Raw genomic sequence first — 20,634 nt, forward strand, 5'->3', positions numbered from 1 at the left:
CCACTGGTATATGCGTCTCACAAAGCATTCTACCAAATTTCACCCACCAAATTCTCCGCGCAAACCTCCGACAACACTTAACCCCTCATATTCCGTGCCCTCATTATACACAACCCTTCACACCTTCATCCGGCAATCGGCGCCTCCGGAGCGCATTTTAGGGTCTCGTCGTCGGTGGCAAATTCCGTAAATACTTTAACCTCTGCATTTCCGTGGTGTGATCGTACAGACCGTCCACACGGCCCCAACTTCACCGGCTATGGCCGGTGCTCTCAATATTTTAAATAATTTTTATTAGAAGGAATAAAACATGCTAATAAATCTAATAAAAAATATTTACAAATAAAAGTGAAGCAACTAAGAATATTTGCTAAAACCATCCCACGGAAAGGTGCCAATGTTTGATAAAAAAGACAAATATTATCGAGATATTTGTCTATAATAAAATATCAAATTTGATATATATATGATAAACTATAATTTAGTACTAAATGTCCTTAATATTCTCTTATCCAACAAAGTTACGATACTATTCTCTCTTTGCCAACAAAGTTACGATACTATTCATAAGTAATCACTCATGTGCATCATGGTGTTTCCTGGCTTGTTAGTCGTTTCCTCCATGGCGTTATCTACACTATACGACGCAATGAGTCTCAATAGGGTGGTTGTTTGCGTCGTGTTCGTCATAAAGTAACTTAATAGTCTTTTCTTCTTCTCCCTCGTTTTCCCTATGTATCATGTTATTTTTCTTTGAGGTAGACTCTGTGAGATACAGCTGAAGGTCATTGACGTATTCTTGACGTTAGGGGAAACGTGTAGGGTCTCAACGGGGTGGTTGTCTGCGTCGTGTTCGTCATGAGGTAACTCAATAGTCTTTTCTTCGTCTCCCTCGTTTTCCCTCAGTATCATGTTTTTTTCTGTGAGGTAGACTCTATGAGATACAACGGAAGGTCATTGGCATATTCTTGACGTTGTGGGAAACGTGTAGGGTGAGGATGCGGAAATTCACACCATAATTTTCGCATCTTTTCCGACAACGGGTCAAATAGAGATTTTTGGGGATGGGAGAGTGGTTTCCATGTTTTTTTTTTTTTCATGTGTTACACGTTAATTTGCTTAAAATCTAACCGTTGATTAAATGTCATAAGATAACCTTGTATAAATTCAAAACCAACCAACCACATTTATTTGCATTATAATATTTTATTTTGTATGGGATCCATTAATTCTATGTGATTGTGAACCCTCATGAATCACTTGTCTAAGTAGGCCATGCCTGTCACCTCACTATCTACATCAAATCAATATCAAAACTATGTCGTTTTCCTACCTTAAAAAAGTATTAAATTATATCTAATTATTAGTTGTTGGATCGTTAATTTCAATTATCTCGTCTAATATGTAATCTTATACTTTCTAGAAGCTCAACGGTCAACCACGCGATTAAAAGTAATTAAATCAATATGGGATTTCTTAACATTGGAGAACAGTTACACATCTATTTTTTTTTTTTATCTTCAAACTGGTCGTACTAACAAAAAGTCGAAACCTAAACAACCCAACCAAACTATAAATTTTTTTGGTTGGATTAGTTCGATTGGTTTGTTTCGAATATTCAATTTTTTATTTTTTTTTAATTAAAAGTAAAATGAATGTTTCTAAAATATCTATTTATTTATTTTCATATTTTGAAAATTTTGAAAAGTTGTCCGTGAATAAATAATAAAAAAAATAGTTATGAAGAAAAATAAATATATGTATATATAATTGTTAAGTAAAATATATTTTTTAAAATTAATTTAAGTGGTTTGATTCAATCCATCCATAAAATTTTTATTTATTTAATCACAGCGTTCATAACTCAACCCAAATCATATCGATGGGGTTGTTGGATATTTTTGGGTCATCAAATTTTTTGAACACCCACAATAACGACGTAACTCAACCCAAATCATATCAATTTAGTTGACTGGACTTTTTCGGGTCATCAAATTTTTTGAACACCCCTAGTAACGACGTAACTCAACCCAGATGATATAGATTGAGTTGACTTGACTTTTTCAGGTCATCAAATTTTTTTGAACACCCCTAGTAACCACGTAACTCAACCCAAATCATACCGATTCGGTTTACTAGACTTTTTCTGGGTCACCAAATTTTTTGAACACCCCTGATTGGGCTGACTTGTCTTTTTCGAGTCATCAAATTTTTTGAACACCCGTAATAACAACGTAACTCAACCCAAATGATACCAATTGAGTTGACTGGACTTTTTCGGGTCATCAAATTTTTTAAACACCCTTTGTAACGACGTAACTCAACCCAAATGATATCGATTAGGTTAACTAGACATTTTCGGGTCATCAAATTTTTTGAACACCTCTAATAACGACGTAAAATTTTTTAAATTGAGTTCACACGATTCACACCTAGGCATTAAACCCTATAATATGTAGGGTTGAAAACTAATGAAATTTCCAACAAATTACTATCGATATATCTAATATTGCAAGAGTCGGGACATAATAGTTCATACTCGAGCGATAATTAATGTTAGAATATAAATTATTAATCATAAAATTCCCAAATAAGAAATGAAATAAAGTACCAAAATCATATAATGATTGCAAAAATGGAAAATTTTGCAAGAAGACAAAAGGATGATGCAAGACCTAATTATTTCCACAACTCCTTATCTTTATATAATATAATATAACAAAAGCAAAGTTAGGTCATCTTAAAAAGTGTCCCCAAAAAAAAAAAAAAATTAAAAATTAAAAATAAAGTTAGCCTTTTCTTTTTCCACCAATTATTTTTTAATACAAAATTTCCTATTAATATTTAATTCAATTTTTGTTCAATTATTATTAATTATTTAAAGCACTCTATAATTTCCATTCCTCTTTTGGATAGATTTTTTTATTTTTTTATTATTTTTTTTCTCAAATTATTTTTGTGTACTATAGAGTACTCTTGATTTTGATTGGACATGTGGCCAATTCTATATATATATATATATATATATATTATTTTAATTAATAATCTTATTTTTGGTTACCAAGTCTAAATTATGTCATGTTAAAATTTGTGGGAAAATCAAAATAAATTAATTTATTTGAAATTTCATGACAAAAAAATTTAATATTTTAAAATAATTTTTTAATATATAGTTTATATGTTGATCTATATTCTTATGATATTTATCATATAATCAAATTAAAAGTAATAATTATTTTCACAATTTTCATCTTAATTTTTTTCAATCATATATTATAATTTTTTTTGTTAATAAATATAAATAAATTCATAATTATCATTTTTATTATATAAATGAAATAAAAATGATTTTCAATCCCATTAGATTTATTTATTTATTTTTAAAAAACAAATAAATTTAAGGTTCTAAACAACCCTTAGATTGGAATAATTATAATGAATTATTTGCTCATAGGGGCCTACATTTATAGATATTTGCATTTTTTTCTTTTTTCTTTTTTTGCTATCTGCCCCCTCTCTCTTAGATTAGCGAACCAGTCTGGGCCATGAAAAAATTATGTGTAAAAGCTTTGAGAGTCCTTGAGATCGATGAGGTAAGCTTTGACGTCGACGGCGTTAAACGGGTTGGTCACCGGATTTCCGCCGTTTTCCACGAAGGCGACTTTGAGGCGGCCAATGAGTGCGTTGAGGCTGGTCCACGGCTGCCGGGTGGGGCAATCGCAGCAGATATCTGTTGGGTAGCGGTGGCCGGAGTTGCTGCAGGTGGCGGCGTGGATTTTTGTTTGGCCGAATCCGTCGAGGTAGCTGAGGAATTCCACGACATTCTCTCCGCTGCAGCGAGCGAGGCTTAATTTTGGGAAGTGGGTTCTGAAGTACTGCCGGAAGTTGTTCCAGTCCCGCCGTTTCTGGGTCTCGTATCGGCTGAACAATGGCGGTTGTCGGAGAGGCATCTTTGGCAGAGAGAGAGAGGGGTAATATTGAGTGTATAAACCATCGGAGGCGGTCGAGTTGGAGGAGCTCCGGCGTCTGAGGGCGGCGGCAGCGGCGGCGGCGACGGCAGCTGACATGGCTAAAAACAGGGGATTTTGTTGTTTTTGAGATGGGGGTTGATAATTGGGAGATGATTTGAAGTGGGTGTTGTGGGATTGGATTGAATTGGAGAGAGAAGTGGGTTTGATTTGAAATGAGGATGATATTTTGAAGAGAGAGAAAGGGAAGAACAGAGGAGAGAGAGAGAGGGGAAAACAGAGGATGAGGGAAGAGGGAGTGAAATGGAAGAGAATTTAAAGAGATTCTCAGAGGATGGGGTGGAAGACAGGGAAAAGAGTTTGGGGGCTATTGGAGACAAAGGTGGGCCCACAGCATTCACAGCCACGTCACACGATATCGAGCGACCATTTTCTAGTACCTTCCACTCTTGGATGTAGTCCACGGTCGAAATAGGTCTGAAACAAACGGGTGAATCACTAGTACTTTTCAATTTTGTGAGAAGAGTATACATTTCATGAGTATTTATAGTAGCTAGTTTTCTAAACTTTCTCCTTATTCTACTAAGTCAAGTTTACGAGTTCACAATCTTGCCCGTAAACTTAACTTTGTTTTTGATTCTTCACTCTCAACGACTCTCATATCTCTACAAACTTAACCCTTGTTAAGGCTTTAGTTAGAGTATTCACATGTTTCTCTCTAGTGCATACAAACTCCACAATGATTTGTCTTTTCTCGACACACTCACGGATGAAATGGAACAAGTGTCAATGTGTTTGCTGCGTCCATGAAATACCAAATTTTTCATCAGTGCAATCACAGATTCTTGTCGACGTAGAGAGCTACCGACTTTAGTTCATTTCTAGTCATTTCGTTCAGCAAATTTCTCAGCCACAATGCTTGACATAATGCCGCAGTTGCTGCCATAAACTCGACCTCACAAGAAGATAGTGCCATTGTTCATTGCTTCTGAGATTGCCGAGAGATCAAATTTCCATTGAGATAAAACGCAATTTTTGCGGTGCTTTTTTATCGTCAATGTCTCCAGCTAAATTACTATCAGTAAAACTGACTAGTTCTTCAAGACCTCGCCCTCTTTGATACTTTAGCTCGTAGCTTGTGGTTTCCTTCACATAATGGAGAATGTGCTTAAGTGCTTGATGATGCATCATAGTGGGCTATTTCATGTACCTCAGACTTCCAATGACGTGCCTATACTAAGTGAAATTCACCAAGCTTTCTTCAACATCTTTCTCGAGTTAGTAACTTTTTTTTTCTATGGGATACTTGATTGGGTTGCACTCTGTCATTTTAAATTGCTACAATAATTTCTTAGCATAGGCTGATTGCTTTAGCATGATGTAATCTTTCTTTTGATCCACTTCAATACTGAGGTAGTATGTGAGAAGCTCAAGTCAATCATTTCAAATTCTTTCATCATTTGCTGGTTGAACTCTTTGACGCCTTCCACACTAGTACCAGTGAAGATCAGGTCATCAACGTACATGCCAACTATGAGTGTTTTAGCCTCATTATTTCTTGTATATACTGCTTTTTCTTGCGAGCACTTCATGAAATTTAGACTCTTTAAGCTTTTGTCCAGATGTTTGTTCCACGCCCTCTCGGTGCTTGCTATAAACCGTAAAAGACCTTTGTTAACCTGTACACTTTGTGCTCTTCGATTTTGATGATGAACCCTTCAGGTTGGACAATATACACTTCTTCTTGGAGGTCACCATTTAGGAATGTTGATTTGACGTCCAAGTGATGGACCTCCCACCCGTGTTGAGCTGTGAGGGCAAGAATCAACCTTATAGTGTCCAGTCTAGCCACATGTGCGAAAACCTCTTCAAAATCAACTCCTTGTCTTTGCACGTATCCCTTCGCCATGAGTCTTGCTTGATGCTCGATGAAATTTCCTTCACTATTCTTCTTCAACTTAAACACTCACTTCAAACCGATGGTTCCTCACGGTAGGCTATCGGCTCCTCGACCGTGAGAAACACTTACTCGTTGGGACCCAATTCTTTCTCAACTGTATCTGCATAAATTTCAGCAAGAGAATGAAACTTCTTCGGTCCATTCTCTATTGTGGATCCTTTTGTGCTCTCACTTGACTCTCTTGTTCTAGAGAATTCATCACGCCTTTTGATGTCACCGGTGATGACATATGTGGACTTGTTGGTGTCACTGCCAGTGCACTTCCTAGGTCTATTGCGTCTCCCTCTTCTTCTAAGGCAGTGATCTCTGTAACAGTCTGCTTGTTATCGCCAACGCTGCACCAATCCTACTGTTTCTCTTCTTTGAATACGACATCTCTACTTGCATAAATTTTCTCATGTTGCGGATCATATAGCCTGTGTGTCTTGGTCCCATCCCTTACGCCAAAGTACACCATCTTCTGGCTTCAATCATCAAACTTTTTCATATATTGCTTTGCAGTCTTCACATGTACTGTACAATCGTAGAATCTTAGGTACTCGAAGTGAGGTGTGTTTTCGAACCATGCTTCGTAAGGGGTGCGAGTTTCCAGTGCCTTTGTCGGTAAACGGTTTAGAAAAAGAATCGTGTAATAACAAAAAATAAAAAGGAAACTTTGTACCACATTGCTAAAGATGAGAAGTGTGTGTGTGGGGGTTGGCCTCCATTATAAAAGGGAGGTCCCCCAATTCATTTTATAATCCCAACTGGACCGTTCGAGCGAGTACACTATCTGACGGCTCAAGACCACCATTCTGGCTAATTTAGCTTGGGTCTAATACGCTCGAACCTTTCGCCTAGTTTCAATTTTGGAAGCATTTAAGGTTTGTACGACTATCTTTTAGGTAGTTTAAATTTTTAGAGTAAAGTCTAAAGTATTTATGCACAATTAACCTTAAATTTGTGGAGTAAGTTTAAAGTATTTATGCATAATTAGGCCTAGCTTGTTTAAAATTTTGGAATCAAATTTAGACTATTTAAGCATAACTATGTGAGCCAATTCTCATAGTAGAATTCTAATTTATGATGTTGGACTCTAGAATTAAATTCCAGAGAGCAGCATTAAGCTAGCATCAAGGGGTCGGAGTAGCTTCGACCTAGGCCAACTAAGTAAGGGGCTTTACTATCGACATGATTATATTTGATGTTGACACATGCCCCGTGGTCCCCCACATGCCATATATATTTGATATGTGTGAATTGTTTATGAATCGATATGACTATGATATGATATATGAATGGTATGATAACTCTTACGTTATTATGTGTTCAATGATATGTGTAAGATAGGATACGAGAAGTATGCGATAAATGTAATGTGGTGATATGACTAAGATATGATTGATATAACGATACGGTTAGGTTATGTATAGAAAGTGATATGGTTATGATAAATTCATAAAGCAATATGGTTAGGTTATGTATAGGAAAAGATATGGTCATGATAGATTGATAAAACAACATGGTTAGGTTATGGATAAAAAAAAGATAAGGATTATGATAGATTGATAATACAATATGGTTAGGTTATGGATAAAAAAAAGGATAGGATTATGATAGATTGATAGAACGGTAGAGTTAAAATACGTTCCTGTAACAGTATGACTACGATACGTTCATAAGACGATATGAGTAGGATACATTCATGAAATGATATGGTTAGGATACGTTTAAGAAATGATATGACTACGGTAAGGTCATGAAACAATATGACTATGAGATGCATAAGAACGATAAGGCTATGACAAGTTTAGGAAACGATATAACTACGAAGTTTATGAAATGATATGATATATATATATATATATATATATATATATATATATATATATATATATATATGTTGTGATATGATATGAAAACGATACGATATATGTTATGGTATGATATATGTGATAAAATGATATGCTTACGATATGTCATGGTATGATATGTACCTGATGAGAATTATTATGTCAGGAAATATGGAAATGTTAGGATATGACATATGTATATAAATGTGATTGATATGATGTGAATGACATGCAAAACGACGTACTAGCATAAAATACAACCCTGTCATACGCATGAATGATATGATATGAAGGAAGATGCTAGTAGGGTTGTATTAAATAATAATAAAATGGAAAAATGTTGGAACCTTATGCATTATTGTGTGTACATGCATTGGGGGATACCCCTATCCACTACTAGGCAGGAGAACGTTCATTATGTTTATCATAATGTTGCTGTGATGATCACTATCCTAATGGGTGTCCAACATCAACAGCTCCCAGTGAATGCTCACTCGACTAGAAAGGGGGCCAAGGAGGTATGTGAACCGACTGATGGATTCATACTCGCACGTGTGGATCGTGTGTAGGAAAATTAAGTACATATCCCAATTACTTGTTAGGATAGCCGCCGTAGGAAAATAGAATGTTATGATAGGTCTCATTCATGAAATTGTCTATGTTTGCATTTAACCTCAATAGTGGGGTCACTTACTAAGTGTTTCTTAAAATACTTAAGTCACGTGTTACTTCTATTTCAAATAAAGGCAAGGCATCCCGGTACGGCTGATGACGACATCGCAACTCAAGACCATTGCACATGCATAGGGTAGTTGCATTTATTTTCTTAGACTTACGTTAGAATAGGATGTTTTTAATTTAAATGTTTGTTTACTCATTTAATTTATTGTTATGTCGCTTTAAAGAAGTTTTTGAGCACGTAAGTCAATGTCAGTGTTTTAAGATAAAGTTTATGTTATGAAGAAGTTTAAATGAAGTATTGTCGCATTTAGTGGTCATTATATGTATATAGTAGCGACCCATGATTAAGTAGAAAATTTCGGGTCGTTACAAATCGCATGTCGTAGTGCCTCACCCTAGAAAATCGTTGGGACTTGCATGCTCTTGAGTGAGCTTCTTGCAGTGTTCATTGTGGAGTGATTTCTTCGTTCGACCACACGTTTTCGTTGTGGATTGTATGGTGTAGTGAGTTGATGCTTGATACCTTCCTCTTCGCAAAACATTATCTATATCACATGGTCGAACTCAATAGTGAGTATCACATTGCTTATTATCAACCACGTTCTAGTGAACATATCAATGATTTATTAAACGTTATTCAGGTCCTCTAAGTTATTATCAACCATAAGTGCCATGTGATCTATCTCTTATAAATGTGTATCAACGATTGGATTCATTAGGGTTTAGGTGATTTAGATACGCTCAGGTGTGGCACTACCTCTTGATCATTATTACATCAGACAACTTACTACTAGAGGTTAGTAAGAGTTTCTCCGGCAGTTGTCATATATCATAATTATGTCTGCCAATTGTCTTAATATTATACATCGACCTTTGTCCATCTCAACAAATTTATTGCAACGACTCACTTTTTGAACTTTCGAATCATAAACGGTTAGGTTTAAAAGGATTCAATAAAAAAATTTATTCTTCCATTAGGTCAATGACATGGAAATTCATGTATTGAAATAAAAATGCATTAAAATTTATTGAACATTCAAATACAAAATAGATTTTCATGAGTTAGTTACCAAAGGAGTGTTCAAGCATTCAAAGTACAAAATCAAAATACATAGGAGACTAAAGGCATGAATCTAAGGATGCCCTTGCATTCGAACGAGAACTACACACTCCCACCATTGATTGCTACCCACGAATCATCTGAAATAGAAAATAACATGAGTGAATATAAAATATGATTCATGTTATGGTTATTATCACACCTCTAGATCACCATTTTTTCGAGACTAACTTTGGATTATATAACTCTAAGCGAGCTCCGGTAGGATACTGCAACCTTTATCTTTCTATCTCTTGAGTTCTGACTTAATTGAGGTTCTTATTGAGCGGTTGAATCTCGTCTCTTCTCTTGGATACTAGTCTTATTTGGATACTAATGACATCAAGATATCTCGTACTCAGCTCCCTCAAAGTACGTCTACACCTATCTGAGTTCTCTGTAGGGTCTTAGGGTAGATTAGGCTAGTCGTACTGAACTTGTCATTGCTCATGTCACAAAACTAAGTATCATGCATCTATTAGACACCATCTCCAATTGTTTCTTATTATTAAACTACTACATGGGAAATATTTCTTAATATTAGTCCACTAAAAAGAATTAGCAGGTAGCTACCTAATAGGTTTCATAATCTTGTCATATCTAAGAGAGAGTGAGCCTCGTGTTTGCCAAGTTACTACACTCTTGTGAACCCTTACCCTTAGGGGTAAGTTCACGACCAATGAGTCGTTGAAGATTCCTTAACCATCTCCACATAAATTTTATTTGTGTACATACTACGCTCCGAACATAACCTTGAATAATTTATCTCTTGAAAATCTACTGCAAACAATTGTGGACCCCATCTTTGTGATAGGTTCATTAATAGGAGCTATTGGCTCGACTACTAAACTCCACATCGTTATAGAAATTGTAGGGGTGACCCCATAACTAAAGCCACTAATAGACCCTCGCTCCTTGAGGACAAGTTCATGATTATGAGTGAGCTGATGAGCCCTCAAACCATCCTGGCATGAAAATCTATTGTTGAAAGTTTGATCACAAATCATGAGACACAGCTAAATATTTTGTATAGCCTAAGTTCTCTACTGACTCAAGATTTTGTACTTCAACGTGATATCTAGTATTTAATCTTTGTGGACCTATCTAGACTTACATGAGTGCTAAATTTTGTATAGGGTGGCTCATTCTAACCAACTAGGATCATTAAAAAAAAAAAAAAAAAAAAAAAAAAAAAAAAAAAAAAAAAAAAAAAAAAAAAAAAAAAAAAAAAAAAAAAAAANAAAAAAAAAAAAAAAAAAAAAAAAAAAAAAAAAAAAAATGATCCTTATATTTGCATACTCCATGTGTAGGATTGTCATCTTAATAGAGTGCATGCACAACAAAATTAAAGGATAATCCACCAAGCTCTTAATACGACCTAATTATCGTAATTTGAAATTTTTAGGCTAATTCATGCATATATTTAGACATTAACTTATTCTAACTCAAACATACTAGTTCAAAACTGTTCAAGAGGTAAACTGACATAAATTTTTTAAAATGACTACTTATAGTTTTTTGGATGTTTAAAGTCTCAATTTCCCTCTTTTTGGGAGTTTAAGGTGTCATAAACGGTCTTAAAAATTGAGTCAAAAGAGGAAAACAGGTAAAAATGAATAAAAAATAGAACTTTGAGGGTCAAAATTCGTTACCTGTTAACTAGGTCAACACTGACTGTGGGCATATTTCTCTACCTTAAGAACCTTGTGGATCCTATTTCTTTTCCAACTATGATTTTCGTTGCTCCGATATTATTTCTTAACATCCTTCCTCGATGATTAGATCTAATTCCTCTAAGTTTGATTAGAAATCATGTTCTAAAATTTTTGAAACACGAATCCTTACCTAGAAAACAACAATGGTTCTCCCTCTTCGTCGACAATCATTTTGGCCCCTTCAAGTATCCTCAAGCAAACATGACCATCCAACTTTCTGCTCGTACAAAGAATATTTTGGGTAAGAGAAATCTCGATAATTTTGGCCAATATAGTATATTTGAACGAAATTGAGGTATTCTCCTAATGATGTCCTTCGAGCTCAACACCTTAAGGAAACTTGTTCAATCTTCAAAAGAACCTAAAGACGCTTAGATCAAAACCATAAGGGGAGCAACTCCTGTGCCCACCAATTATCTGGATATTCGGTAGATTCTTGTCCTTATGAATATGTTTACTATCAAAGGATAGTTGAAGATCTTCTAAACGATATCGATATAATAACTTAATGACACTACATGTCATACGTTCCTAGGGCACGACCTTAGATCAGCTAACCCTTTCGGTACAAATTTAGACCTTGTCTATTAAGACAGTTTACTATTAAAGATTAACTAGCACTCTTTAATCATAACTTTCACATTGAACCTGATCTCGTGCCTACTCTATATTAAGGCACAAATTCAATCTCATAAATCCTGACAATTTACAAACACTTCTATACACAATCGAAAATTAACATACTTAAATAAATCAATCTTAGTCAATTCAAGCATGTGCTAATCATAAATTTGAATATAATTTAAGATCAAAATTATCTCATAAGCTTGTCTCAATTAGAGACTTTAATAAGTTTATTTACACGATTTTTAGAATTTAACATGGTTCAACATGTCAAAATTGTCAAAGATAATCACAATTTAACTAGTATCAACCATAAATTAAAATTCATACACATGTTTAACTTGTGGACAATTGCAAATCAAAATAGCTTGTACTCATGTAAAACCCTAACCCTAAGGGCTCGATTATAAGAAGTCGAGCCGACCACCAGTCGCCACATGCCCGTCACGGTAGTAGGTAGCTTGGGGAAGCCCGCCTCTACTGTCGCTTGCCCTTTCTTCTTCCTTTCTCTTCTACCTCTACTAGCCTACCGTCTCTACTAAACACCGCAACTAACACCCATCATCGAACCACATTGCACGCCCACATTCTAGCTATCGCACCATCGGTCAGAGGAGGAGATTAACATCGGCTGCTCGCGTGCCCTCATTGTCGGCTTGCATACCCATGTATGACTTCACCATCATTGCAAGCTGCACGTTGCCACAAATCGTCGATGACATTATTTGAAGGAGAAAAATAATAAGTTTCTATGAGCCTCATGACTCTTATATCCCTTTGATTTTGATTATGACGCAGCGCCTATACTAAACCTTAAAATTATGACAAAAATATCAGATCCCAAAGTTGGGAGTTCGACATACAAACCAATCAAATTTAACACTTTTGAAAAGTGGGAGTAGGTCCCGCACATCGAAAATTGTTACCACAAAATCGCTATGTGAGGGACCTTCTTATTGTTCGAAGTATATTGTTTCATGAAAATATATATGTTGGAACCCGTATATATATATATATATATATATAAAAGAATAATACTAAGTTAGGTACTAAAATACTTTGAATAATTTTAGTCTAATGATTCACTTCATTTTGAAAAGAATAATGAATAATTTCATCCAAATTCAACTAGTGGGTGAGATATTCCATTCATGTGCATGCATTTAAATTAATAATAATAAAAAATATTAATCTAATACAACATACTAATTATCATTCTAAAAGATAAATAATTTAATTATTCCATTATTAATTTCAAAAAAACTCGATATAATTTTATTATATCTTAGAAAAATAGACAACATACTTATGATTAATTCATTTAAAAATTATAAAATTCAAAATTATTAATTTAAATATTATAAGACTAGATCATGTTAGAATTACTTTTTATCCTAAAAGTTTAACTATTCTCACAAACATTTTATCATAAGATTCAAATTTTTTTAGTTAGTGTGCTTTTAACCATCGGCATTCAAGGTGTGCCTTCACAGTAAGATTCTAGGTCAACAGTAAGTTTGACTAACAATAACGTCCAAGGCATCGGATAGCAGATAGAAATAATATTTTCGAAACCATTAATATTTTTATAATAGGTGTCGGTAAAAATATATATATATATAGTTTTGGGACATTTAATGTTCCAACTAAATGTTGGAATAGAAGGTGACGTCACCTTAAGCTTTTGTATATTTAGGGTTATAAGATAATGTTTTAAAATTGGATTGTTAGGACATTGTCGTTTCCTTTTTATGTCAAAATATTTTATGAAATTCGAAAATGCGGTCTCTTATTAGATTATTACTTCCATTATTAAAAATAAAATTCCATTCCTCACGCTCTCAATTATTTAATTCCCACATTTGTGAATATTCTTTATGCTCAATAATTTCATCTTTTCCATTTAACTTCCCTTATTCATATCCAATCTTCAATTTAAAACCAAAAATAAATCACATCATATCTTATTATATAAAACTTTATGTGATTAAATATCCATTTGAACGATATCGATAGTTATGTTAGGATTATATTTGAGTTGCGGTATGCTCGGTGTGTAATACATGCTAATATAAGCTCAATTCAACGTATCTACTTATTTTTTTGAGATAGAAAATTCAAATTTCTACATGTTACAATAAAATAAATGAAGTTTTGATATGGAATAACTAAATAATAGAAAAAATAAAAAAGTTGTCGTAGTCGTTGGTCGTACGCTACGGTTAGCGACAATGGTAGATTTGGAAGGGCAAGTTCGTGCGATTTTAGGTGAGATTGAAAAGATTTAAGCTCGGATTTATGGAGATATGGTCATTGTTAGTTGAGCAAAACCCATGACCGTTAGAGAAGAATTGAGCTTCAATTCGCGAGCCATCCATGATCGATTAAGAACAAGGACCCCGTAAAGGGTTGAAGCTTGAGGATTGAACAAACCCAATTCGGGCGAAAGGACTCGAAAAAAGTGAGACATTATAATACACTCCCCTTCGGGACCCAGCGTCCTCGTTGGCACTCGTTCCTTTCTCCAATCGATGTGGGACCTCCGCTAAATCTACCCTCCTTCGGGACTCAGCGTCCTTACTAGCGCACCACCTCGTGTCTACCCCCTTTGGGGAACAGCGAGAAGGTTGACACATCGTCCGGTGTCGGGCTTTGATACCGTTTGTAACGGCCCAGACCCACCACTATCAGATATTGTCCTCTTTGGGCTTTCCCTCTCGAGCTTCCCCTCAAGGCTTTAAAACGCGTCTGCTAGTGGAAGGTTTCCAAACTCTTATAAAGGATGTTTTGTTCTCCCCCAACCAATGTTCGACATCACAACACCTTTCTTGAAGAGGTTCGAGAAAAATGTGAAGGTATGGTTTTGGGTATTTCTACAACTTTGGATGGCCATAACTTCCTTGCTTTTGGATGAAACTTAGTGAAACTTAGCCATGGTCTTCAACTTGAGGAAGGAGATATATACGTATTAGGGTTCCACTATCATAAGGTATACGATGATCGGTCCAACTCGGTTCAGTTGGATCGGCTAGTTTGGTCTAATCGAACTGGTTTCACTTTAAGCGTAATTTGACCATTTTTAACCACATCTATGTCTCCCATTACGTTCTTCTTCAATGTTCAACTCCCGTCGACCGCCCATTCTTCCGTTCTTCGGCGCAAGCGCATGAGTCATCACATCAAGTTCTTTTTCCTCCTCTCCTCACATCACAAAGACGATCATCACATCGAGTTCAACCTTCAAGTTCTTTATTAAGGTCTTTATTACTAAAAACTATATGTTGTTGCTTTGTGATCATTTTTCAGACTTTGTCGTTTGACCTTCACTAAAAAACCAAACATCGTATTATAATAACTTTTACTATCATCATCGTAATGATATAAGTTTTGTGTTTCATGGTCTTTATGGCAAACAATCCACTAGTATCCTTTCATCCTATTATTATTATTATTAGTGTTCTCTTTATTGGAAGGCTTATGAATGATCAATCATATTTTTCCTATTTCATTTTAGGTACAAACATGTTTAGTAGTCTTCATACTGATCCATGATTTATGTTTCGCCTTTCGTTTCGACATTTCTTTTACAAAATAAGCCACTATAGTGAAAAAAAAATCTAAGTGAATGTATATGGAATGCACATTTAAAAGAGGAACGAGGTAGGGATAAACTATGTTAAAGGAATGTGGACTATGAGCTCATGGACTCTACAGATTCTCCGGGTCGACATTTCTTTGTGACTGCTGAGCTCTCAAGCACCCCTCGTCTTGACCAACATTCTCATGGATCTGAAAAAGGAAAAGTAGAACGGGGTGAGTGTATAAAAATATACCCGGTAAACAACCTACCTGTAGGCCCTCATCGCATCCTTGACCTAACAAATGACCACAGGTTATTCCTAGGCTCTAGGCTCTTCGGCCTTGCTATGCATAGACTTTATATTACGTTAGGTTTCATAGCGGTGTTCGATGCCTGGAGTTAGGCACTACCTTAAGAACAGTCTCGAAAATCAAGTGGGGACATCATGGTGAGTGCTAGCCTGCTCGTCATCCATGAGAGGTAGCTGGGAAACTCGTTCCATAAGCCATGGAGTTGCCCAAGGTCGGAGGTGAGCTGATTACTCACATGATCAACACCTCCCATAGGTCGGATCCTCCACTCATGGTAGTTTAGGTAAACTCTCTCACTCAGGTCACACAACCCTAACCGACCTCATGCCTAGCTCAATGGTACCAAACTTGAGTGAAAAGGGATTTGGAGGCTCCTCGACGCTGCACCGTCTGTTACTGGCCTACGTAGTGCTTTAGTTCCATACAGGGCTACCGTGTTGATTGTCTAGGTCTCATGGCTGTCTAGCGGCCTTGAAGAAATTCCACATCTCTAGGTAATGTGATTCTGACATCAAGTCTGGTTTGGTCACGAGTATGGAGTCTCACCCTCTATTCGTCATCATAGCAAGCAAACCAACAATTGTTCAAGAGGGTGTTCAATTGTTCAATAGGGTCTCACCCTCTGTTCATCTCTCACGAATCCATAGTGCTTGTCTTTTAGAGGCGTTCCGTCCTAGGTCATAACTAGCTAAATTATCCCATACGCCCAGTCTAAGGTTATTCGTACTACTAGTCCTCTACAGGAGAATCAAATACATTCATACCCCTAGAGTTAATGTACATTAAATCATGCAAGCAAATAAACCATTGCAACTTGCCTTTTAAATTATATTCTGAATTATGTGGCAGAAGCAACTTAATTAATTATGTTTTGGATTATGTATCAGAAGCATCTTAATTACGTTCTCAATTACGTGGAAGAATCAACTTAATTACGTTCTGGATTACGTATCAGAAGTATCTTTTTTATGTTCTAAATTACGTGGAAGAAGCAACTTAATTACGTTGTGGATTACGTATCAGAAGCAACTTAATTACATTCTGAATTACGTGGCAGAAGCAACTTAATTACATTCTGAATTAGGTACCTTCTTCGATCCCCGGCAGAAGCAACTTACCTTCTGAATGAAGCAACTTACCTTTTGAATTACGTGGAAGTGAGACATGGCACGCGAGGATAGGTGGGTAGTCATCAGGTTGGACTGTGGGTCGTCGAGCGGTTTCGGTCAGGTTTGGTTTCAGCGCACAGGGTTCGATCGATCACAGGTTAAGTTGAGTCGGGTTGACCGGTTAACTACGTCACGTGTCTCGTTTTGCATCGGACGCATTTCCCCTAATATCGTCTTACGCGTATCCTTCGGTGAGCCAAACACGTTCTTCCGCTGTTTTGTTCTAACTCCATCTATTTTCTTTGTAATGTTTTACCTGTCAATCCGTAATCCAAAACTGCTTGATTTCTTCACGAAAATTATAGACCTCATATCCCTCTATTCAACTATGATTTTCTTGAAATTTTTAGGTGCATTTAGACTCTAATAATCGGGTTCAAACTTACAAAAAAATAATATTCTTATCGAAGTCAGCACCTCTGATTTACTCCATTTTCGTTGCGGTTCTCTACCAAGTACCAACACGAAACTTCAAGATTTCCATAAAGCATTATGTTCGAGAATCAGACCTTAAAACTCAAAACTCATTGATTTTCGAAACTATTTCGACAGTAACCTCTAGTGGATTTGCTTCAAGTTTTCTTTAACGACTTCTTGTCAGAAATGGTCGATCCAAATACTTGATCTCCTTCTTTTTCAATCTAGTGAACGAGTTCGTGAGGGTTGCCGATCGGCATCATCCCTCAATTGTCTAATTTTGAGGTGCTCTTCCCCTCTTTTCCTCGTTTTACTAAACCCTAATTTCCCCTCTCCCATTGCTTTCTATCTCTTTTGTTTGCTTTCTCTCCCTAATAGGAGAGGCTTTATTGACCTTTTTTTTTTTCTAGGTCCCTAGGTGAGTCTCAAACGTTTTTTCTTTTTGGGATGGTTGAAGATTCAATATCTAAGGCCTTTAATAAAATCCTGAATGCTCGAAATTAAAAACTGAATAAAGGGAAATTTTCATACATGTTTTGCTCGGGTATTATAAAATCATATTGTGTTCAATGTTTACCGCTTATACAAATAGTTGAGTTATTTTGATGCATAATATGGTAATTGTTTATATTGGAATGAATGTTTTTTATCATATTACTTTCATTTTACTTTTTGATCATATTAGATGTAATTGTGAAGCTATTCCTCTCGTAGTAATGGTGAAACTATTCCTCTTAGCTCTCTAGTAATTATGGGGCAACCAAGCCACCTTATTTTTAGGATAACTAATTGATATTTAGTTTTCTTATATGACTATGTTAAATGATGTTCGTAGTTATATTGAGAAATTTTTATTTATTTCAATGAATATGTATTGATTTTTGTTCGTGTGTGAAATTTTATTATCTTTTATATGAAATTATATTCAATGAAGATGTATTGTTGATAAATAAAAAAAAAATTTTAAGTTAATTTTTTTTTTTTTAATAAACTGACAACCTAACCTAACCCAACCCGAGACCCTAAATCAAAAAATGAGTGAGAAACCTTCTACTTATTTTATTAATAAATGGTTTTCGGTTTTTATTACAAAATCTAAATTTCTATGGAATATTATTTTTTTTTCATTTTTTTAAATAGATTCTCTTTTTTATTAATTAAAAATCAAATGAAAATTTTCGACAAAATAATAATAACAACTATTCATTTTATCACTATAAAATCGTAAAAGAGGAATAAATTCTCATAGAGAATTCTATTCCACAAATTTTTAGAGAGGAATGGTGAAATTGAATCTAAATTAAGTGATGAGTTTTGCTAACACCAAAAGTGAAATGATGGACAAAGATAGAGATGATAACGTCATCTCGATCATGTCTTGTCATATGGACATATTAAGGTGAGTGCATCATAAATGTAATATCCGTATAGTTTGTCTTTTTTAAAAAAATATTCACTTAACGCTCGTTCTTGCTCGTTCTTTCTTGAAAAAAAAAATAAAGAATTAATTCTTTAATCCATTCTTATCAAGTGAATTATTTTATCATCTTGAACTTACATAGTGCAAAACGAATAATAAATTAAATTAAAAAAAAAAGCTTAATTTTATTCTAACCATCTTTATATCTTAAAATATTATGTTTGGTGTTAGTGTAAAATTAAAATGGAATTTGATGTTCGTCATAAAAAGTTCTAACATTTGTCACTAAAATCTTTAACAAAAAAACAAAAGAAATGAAATGTCTTATGATCTTGTATAATTAGAACTTTTAACAAACTCTTTTTATCAAACTTAGATAGCTTAGAGCAAAATACTTCCAATGCTTCCAAAGCTCCAAATGTATAAATTTGGTTTCAATTATGCTATTAAAATTTTAAATGTTTCAATTTTTTATCAATAATATGATTTGCATGAGACATTTAACTAAGTTAGCTAAGAAAGAATTTTTATATAAAAAAATAGGGTTTAAGCGTTACAAATGTATCACCCTTTATGAGATCCCACCTCAGTTGGAGTAGATTATTTATAAAGGTGTTGAAACTTCTCCCTAGCATACGCGTTTTAAAAACCTTGAAGGAAAGCTTGAAAAGGAGTGGATTTGGGTTCCCGCATCGATTGGAAAGAGAATAGTGCCAGCGGAGAACGTTGGGCCATGAAGGGGGTGGATTGTGAGATCTCACATCACTTGGGAAGGAGAACTAAACATTGTTTATAAAAGTGTGGAAACCTCTAACTAGAAAGCGCGTTTTAAAAACCTTGAGGGGAAGCCCAAAAAAGACAATATCGGGGGCTTGGGTCGTTACACTCTTATATTTAAAGAACAGATTGAAAAAGACAATATCGGAGGCTTGGGTCGTTACACTCTTATATTTAAAGAACAGATTGAAAACAGAAACCTAGAGCCACTAACTTTAGAAGTTAAGTGAGCTCGGTCCCATATCGATTGGAGAAGGAAACAATGACAGTGAGAACACTGGGCCTGGAACGGGGTGGATTGTGAGAACCCACATCGATTGGGGTGGAGAACGAAGCTTTCTTTATAAAGGTGTGGAAACCTCTCCCGTGCAAATGCATTTTAAAAATTTTGAGGGAAGCCCAAAGAAGACAATATCTGGTAGCGGTGAACTTGAGTTGTTACATCTTTAAATTTAAAGAACAAATTCAAAACGGAACCTAGAGCTACCCAACTTTAAAAGTTAGGAAGTTCGATTCCTCTCATAGAATTCGTGTCATGTAGTAAAGAGAGGGGAAGTTCTAAAAATTGGTTGGAATCACGATGCATGCGTCATCGACTAAAAATGTCTCATCATTGGTTTTAGTATCAGTTATGGTTCGCACTCGACTCACAATACTATTGAATTTAGTGTTCGTCTATGTTAAGGATAGTTGATCGTTCATTATAAGGCAAATATCTAGATATTTGCCTTACATTGCGGGTTACCATATTTGCCCTCCTATTAAAGGCAAATATATTACATTCATTTATTATTCTTTCCTTTTATTACTATTTCCATATTATTTGTAATTTACCATATTTCTGTATCCTGTAAATGATTATAAATAAGAGAACTCTCACCCCCATTTAGGTGTGGTGGATTAATCAAACATTCACATGGTATCAGAGCCCTTTCGGTTTAACAACCCTGATCCTTTCTTCTCTATGGCTTCCGAATCTTCTTATCATCTTCTTCCTTTCAATACTCTAATCCATATGATCACCATCAAACTTTCTTCCTCCAATTATCTTCTTTGGAAAAGCCAACTTCTCCCTCTCCTT

At 35.2% G+C, this 20,634-nt stretch overlaps 1 protein-coding gene across 1 annotated transcript; it reads right to left on the reverse strand.

The window, feature by feature from the left end:
• Positions 1 to 3,421: 3,421 nt before the first annotated feature.
• On the reverse strand, positions 3,422 to 4,220 carry LOC111802014 (protein LIGHT-DEPENDENT SHORT HYPOCOTYLS 4-like). Its single transcript, XM_023686272.1, has one exon. It carries the CDS (start codon positions 4,065 to 4,067, stop codon positions 3,555 to 3,557), a length of 513 nt encoding a protein of 170 aa, XP_023542040.1. The 5' UTR covers positions 4,068 to 4,220; the 3' UTR covers positions 3,422 to 3,554.
• Between the last annotated feature and the right edge of the window lie 16,414 nt (positions 4,221 to 20,634).

This window comes from Cucurbita pepo, chromosome LG09 (genome assembly GCF_002806865.2).
Source record: "Cucurbita pepo subsp. pepo cultivar mu-cu-16 chromosome LG09, ASM280686v2, whole genome shotgun sequence".
Lineage (NCBI taxonomy): Eukaryota > Viridiplantae > Streptophyta > Magnoliopsida > Cucurbitales > Cucurbitaceae > Cucurbita > Cucurbita pepo.

Excerpts from the sequence above, each read along its gene's own strand:
- LOC111802014 (XM_023686272.1), bottom strand. The coding sequence starts at position 4,067 with ATGTCAGCTGCCGTCGCCGCCGCCGCTGCCGCCGCCCTCAGACGCCGG.